Raw genomic sequence first — 6,886 nt, 5'->3', positions numbered from 1 at the left:
ATATAAAGTGTATTTTTATGATAGCAGTAACTGTAAGTGGACTATTGTAATATTGTTAATTGTAAATCAAATGTAAGCTAGTAGGCTACAGTACTAATTACTAAGCTCAAATGAGTTGATGTGTGTTTCTTATAGCAGTTAAAATGTAGTCATTTTCTTTAATGATTTATTTAACATGGCTAGAAACTGTAAAAAACAAAACAAACAAAAAAAAGTCAAATAATAGTATGTAATAATAATAGTAATAGTATAAACTGAGACAGTGGTAATATAATTAGTAGAGGAGCTTAGATTAGCCTGCTTTAGACCAGGTTAGTTTCCCAGCATAATGGAACCAAATCATTTGACAATGAGTCAGACTAACTGAAATAAGCCTGGCTTATTTGGTTAACTTGTTTTATGAAACAGGCCTCAAGGCATGAAAAGTTATCATATTTTCTCCAATGCATCGTATTGCATCGAATCGCATTGTGTTGAATCGAACCGAATCGAAATCGGATTGCATCGTAATAGGGGTGAATCGTATCACATCGCATCGGTAGCTGCTTCATATGTATCTTTAATGTATCGTATCGTTGGCTATGCATCGAGATGCGTATCGTATCGGCCTGAGTCATGAGATGCACATCCCTACCAGACACGCTTGCTGAGCTGTAGTTAACCGGAACTATTGGATTGGAAATGTTTCAATTGTCGGACAAGTGCTTTGCACCTGTAAATACTTCATAAAGTCCAATCAATTCATGCAACCAAAACAATCAATAATAAGGAAGTTGTCTTCTCTTTAATTCTACTAACCTTTACAGCACTTTTTTCCCAACTATAGCTATTAAAACTACACTGATACTGAGGAAGAACCCATATCCAATCTAAACGGTAGACATCGAGCTGATGTCTGAAGAAACAGAATTAACAATGAGCTTCTATCATGGAGGTCAGTGCATTGACTAAATTGCCATAGTGATATAAAGATCAGGGTTCCGTTGTTCTTAAGGACATCACATTTTCTCCAATACTTGGATGATCATCAGAGCAAAGTCAGCATAAGGGCGCTTATGCACTAGAGAAAGCTCTGACTGAGCATTCGACAGTCAGAAATGTACAAGATGCCTTTTAAGGGTGTGTAAAATCTAAAATGTGTAAAATGTCTCATCTACAAGAAGAGCATCTTATTCAGGGCTCCAAACTGCGACTAAAACGGTCGCATTTGCGACCAAAAATATTAATTTGCGAGTGAAGTTTTTGCTGAGGTAGCCACTGGCGACTATATATATTTACATGTTATAACTTTAAAATTTGCATGTAATGCCTTTTTTCCTGATTGTTTTGCGATCACATCTTTTGCTATGTTCACGTATTAAACTGAGACGATGCGCATCAAAGTTTTAGTGGAAAAAATTGTTTTAAACAGTGGTCGCTTTAGCGCCTCAGTTCAAGCGGCAAGTGAACCCATTTAATCTTTCTCTTCACTACTATAGTACATAATGAACATGAATTAACATAAACAGGTAGGCTATTTTATAAGAAAGCCTACAGTACAACTTGTTGAAATGTCTCATGTAAAAGCTCATTCAGTGTTTCAAACTGCGGAAAACGTGTAAAGCTTATAAACATTGTAACATAATATACATTTACCTCAGAATAGCATTCGGTGTCCATAATCTCATCAGTCAGCTAGAAAAATAACTAAAAAAGAGGAGCATTTTGCTATATTTATGCGCTGTTGCATATTAATATTTTTCCTTAACCTGTTGTCTACATGATTCAACTCCTCCTGTAAAATTGCATTTAACTAATTAAGAAAAACAGACTACTTACACTCTTAAAAACTATTACACTCTTAAAAATAAAGGTGCTTAAAAGGTTCTTCACAGAACCATTCAGTCAAAGGTTCTTTAAGCTCCTGAGACCCTGCATCCTCATATGAGGACATTATATTTTAGTGAATTTCTCTGAGACTATACATGACACAGTTAAGTCTGGATGTCCTGTAAAGAGCACATTCAGGGCTTTTCAGAGATACCAAATGTTTGGATGTTTCACCATGACCACTCCCTCTCCTTGGTCTTCAAAAATGTCTGATATTCATTTAGTGACACTCTTATGGAAATATGATAATATTTTGTAATTATCATTTAAATCTGACTAATTTTTAAGCGCCATTTTACACACATTTTGCATAAAGAAAAATGGTATATCAAATCATTCTGTTAAAAAATAGTTGAGAATTATCTTTATACAAAATTTGGTAAAAAAAATTAAATCCTGAAAACTAAAAATGTATTGGTGATTTTTTTTTTAAATAATTTGTTTTTGCCTATGCATGTTCATTCATGTCTTTTTATTTTTTTAAAGAAATTGAGTCCCGATGTCCTCTACCAAGGACATAGCATAACTTATGAATGAAATATTATTTTTTTATTTTTTTAATGCTCTAAACAATGTAATGACATGAAAAAATACTAGTTTTTTCCTAAAATGTTTTGCTGGGTCTTAAGCGGTTAAAGAACCATCTCTTTCTCAACTTTTTATAATCTGAAGAACCTTCTTTCGCCACAAAGATCCTTTTGTGAAACGTAAAGGTTCTTCAGATGTTAAAGGTTCTTTATGAAACCATTTAGACAAAAAAGGTTCTTCTATGGCATCGTGAAGCACCTTTATTTTTAAGAGTGTATGACAACATTTACAGGATGCATTGAGGAGGAGCTCAAACTACACTCAGTGGCCAAGTGATGCTTATGGTCCACAATATTGGTACAGATTCTGTGTAATGAACAATTCTTTGTGACTGTATATTTCAAGTTGGAAAAGATTTAGTTCCCACTTTAAGTGAACATTAGTTCCCAGGTCATCTGCAAGATGGATTAAAATGCTGATAAAGTCAAGAAAAGATGAGACAAGCACATGACAGTAAGATTGAAATGTAAAAAAAAAAAAAAAAAAAAGAATAAATAAAACACGCTTATTCTGTGGCACCTTAAAAATATATATATTTTTTTTTTCTTATAGGAGCCAATGGCTCCTTTCTCGATTTTTTTGTCTGGAGCCCTGTTATTTGTGGATCCCAGGCACCAAAGTTTGAAAACCCTGGGCTAGATGGTACCGTGAATAGTTACGAGATCTTTCCCACAAAATTCACCCCTAAATCACTTTAAAAGCTGATCATCAGTCACCTAAAATGAGTACTGTTGAAATCCTTGGAAACACACACACAAACCATATGGGTAGCGACACAGATATGCACTGGCACACACAGGCACGCTTGTGACCCTGAGGTGTGTGATTAAATGTGCATGTGAATATTCAAACACGCAGTGAAGAAGATAAGACTAGAGGGAAGAAATCCACACAGGGCCGATTAAGCATTGCACACACTTTTATATTATCCCCAGCATTAATGGATTGTGTGTGAGAGCTGCGAGTAGTGGAACAAAGCTTATGCACAATAGCCTCAGTTATGGGTTAATCTCCCATAAAAAGTGCACACAACATTAATGTCATTCAGCTGCGGAGACTTAAAGAGGTCCTATTATGCTTTTTTATGTAACAAATAATGCTTTTTTCGAACCACCAAGCATGAGAGCATGTTCTAGTACACCCCCAAAACAAAATCAAGACTTTGTAAAAAAGCATAATAGGACCCCTTTAAACATGATGGTGTAAAATGATTAATAGCCTCAGATAACCTGCGTGCTCAGCAAAACCACTGTTTCTCACCTTCCCAAAGTCCCTCACGTCAAAGAGATCGAAGGGATCAAACAGCTCACTGTTCCTCAGGCCAAACTTATCATGGCACACTTTCAGGAATGTTCGGATGTTCTTCAGACACAGAAACTGGAAAAGAAGAAGACAAATAAAGAATGTCAGACCATTTAGTTACGATTAAAATTTCAACCTGATAAAAAAAAAAAAGAAAAGGAATTAAAACAAATGGAAAAGTCTTTTTGGTAAATAACTACAAACCTATGGAAATATTTCCATATTTAACAGCATTAAAACACTGTCACTTCACAGGCATGGAGAACTCTGACACCATCTCATTTCTGCAGCATGTGGAGCATATTTAATTTCCTGGAGCCTATTGACAGTCAGCTCATTTCCTTCTTCCTGTACCAGTGATTAAGCAAACAGTTATCACACACTATGATTTGGATCCCCAGGCCCAGGCTTGGCTTAGATAAGCCAATGAGCATCTGATGGATCGCCTCTGGCATGATCTACCCCAGTCACTGTTCACTTACCAGCCTACAAACCTACCATTCCTTCTGTCCTTAGGGTCTCTAAAGCAAACTGTATCCTTCTTTCATTGCACAATCATTACCTTTAGTAACACTTATGCTAGTATGACACAACGCTGGCTCCTGTTCCTCATTTGTTTCAGAGAATTCATGCATAAACGTTCCTTGTAATGAGAATTTGTTTAATATAATTGACTTGAGCTGGATGAAACCAATACAACCACACAAACAGAGACAAAACAATAACAATTTTGCCATTGTTTATTTCCACCCAGCAAATGTCAATGAATCATGTCTCATGTTTAATTCATGTCTCAGATATAATTCAATTATGTGCATGGGTTCGGATGTCTATGGAGACAGTGGTGGAAACAAACTCCACAAATACTGGTAGCTGTGTTCGCAACAGTACACTTAAGGCGAATAGTGCATTCCGTACTAGTAATGATTCAGGAGAGAAGGGGGCAATAAACCAGAGATATTACAAGCATGCCACCATTATTCAGCAGGAATCATAACCCCTATTGTGAACACACCAGTAGCAGCTCTGTTTCTTGTGCAAAGCGGGACAGCAGAGGTCTATTTTTCATATTAAAGCCAGTACAATGGAGATAACCACCCTTAGAACACAAGCCGGATTAAATTCTCACAGCCGTGATGCCATTTGTAAAACTAGCCCTTAATGAGAACTGTAAGACAACCTCAAGCGTGTCAGGATCAGCATTACACTGGAAACACAAGAGTGTAGCTATGCCTTGTACTGTACGTGATAAGCAAGAAAATACCAGTTCATTTATCAGAACAGATAAAGATGGCTAAGGATGGCTGAGAATATGACGTCAAGATAAGGGACAAAGAGAATCACAAGACAAAAAGACCACAATAATCATACAAAAGAACTTTATATCATTATATAAAATGTATCTAATATAGCATTATATAAAATATATATTTGCACTTTAGTTATATAAAACTATATTTTTGTACATTAAAATCAGATGGCATTTTAGTTCAAGCAAAATTAACTAAAATTCATTCATATAAAATTAAATATATACAATGTCAAAACACTGGAGACCATGTCTTAAAAAACAAAAAAATTACCACTAGGTAAAAGTGCCTAGCAAGCACCACTATAATAACATACTCAACAAAAATGCGGGAAATTTATTGTTCTCATTTTGTATCTGAAAATGTCCCCCTATAAGACTCGATACTAGACATTTTGGTGTCTAGTAACTTGCTTTTAAGAGACCACTGTCTGCTCCAGAAGAGATGCTTCAGTAATTTCTCTCTCTCCACATTTTTTATCTCTCTGAGACCATAAGTTCAGTCTGTTCCCACTAACCATTAAAAACACACTCTGGCTTTTAAAATTGTAATTTTCCACCCTGTTTAGCTGCATCCAGCTCAGATGAATAGGCCAACCCTCTACCTTGCGAGTAAATCACTCGCATATGCGACTAAATCTTACTCTGGGCGACTAAATAATGTCTAACATTAGCCATTGGCTAATAAATTCTTAGATTTTACACGCCAATATGTGTGTGAGAAGCGTTCAACACAGATTTTCACTCGATAAACATGCTGACTGAGCGCTTGAGAGTTTCACTCTCCGTCAAACGATCTGTACTATTTGGATGCGCTCAATAGATCATGTCATGTACTAAATGGATGCGCAGTATGTAGCACGCAGCGCACCTGTATTTGACGTACCATAAACTAGTGTGAAGGCGCACGACTCGCCGTCGCTTTAACTGCTGTGTTTCTCACACATGCAAAGAGAGAGAGCGAGAGTCTTGCATACCACGCTGAATCGACGCGCTACATGTAAACCATATCCTTTGTTGTATTTTCCTGTCAAAATAACAGAGTTCATTTAGAATTATTCAGCTTTTAAGAACAAGCAAAAGATATGCCGGTTTCTCGGCAGTGGGCGGAGCTAATGCGCGATCTATCTATTACCGTCCCCGTTTGATTTCAGCAAATCAGTTCGAGCGAACGCTGACAACGTGATTAATATTCATGAACCCAGCAAATAATAATAGTAGTAGTAGTAGTATCTTTTAATAATAATTACTATTACCTATGACCAACAATATCTTAAACACCACCACCAGTCCTAAGTTCAGTTAAAATGACAAATATGCATTCATTCATGGTTACCAAGTTTTAGTTCTAATCACTAGTTCTATCATTAAATAGTGCTTAATTATCATAATATCATAATATAATGCTTGATTGGCTGAAGTTAAGAGTGCACATTCAGTTATTTAAGAAGCTGTTCCATTTTACAAAGATAAGCTGATTGGGTGGAATCATATATGTGTGTGTGTGTGTGTGTGTGTACCTACTTAACCATATTTTGGGGACAATTTGTACCCAAAAGTGAGCAAAACCTGACAAAATCGGCAAAAACCTCAATTTGTGGATGTCCTCATTTGTAAAACTGTTATAAAAATAAAGTAAACAAAGTTTTTTTTTTACTTTTGAAATTGTAAAAATGCAGAAAGTTTTCTGTGAGGGGTAGGGGTGGGTTTAGGTTAAAAAGTATATAACTATCTGTATATAAAAACAATAGAAGTCTATGTAATGTCCCCATTTAGATAGCTAAATAAACGCGCGCGCGCGTGTGTGTGTGTGTGTGT

The 6,886-nt window shown here is 36.0% G+C and overlaps 1 protein-coding gene across 1 annotated transcript in view; it reads right to left on the bottom strand.

Moving 5' to 3' along the window:
• Nucleotides 1-6,886, bottom strand: part of LOC107741957 (guanine nucleotide exchange factor VAV2-like) — a 72,217-nt gene that overhangs the window by 1,241 nt on the left and 64,090 nt on the right. Inside the window, exon 2 of the mRNA XM_016554779.1 lies at nucleotides 3,718-3,834. Within this exon, the coding sequence (XP_016410265.1) occupies nucleotides 3,718-3,834 (117 nt within the window). The remainder of the gene's footprint in view (nucleotides 1-3,717; nucleotides 3,835-6,886) is intronic.

Source organism: Sinocyclocheilus rhinocerous, unplaced genomic scaffold (assembly GCF_001515625.1).
Source record: "Sinocyclocheilus rhinocerous isolate Xijiao unplaced genomic scaffold, SAMN03320098_v1.1 scaffold826, whole genome shotgun sequence".
NCBI classification, from domain to species: Eukaryota; Metazoa; Chordata; class Actinopteri; order Cypriniformes; family Cyprinidae; genus Sinocyclocheilus; species Sinocyclocheilus rhinocerous.
The sequence above is the reverse complement of the archived record's forward strand: the minus strand, read 5'-3'. Positions and strand labels throughout refer to the sequence as shown.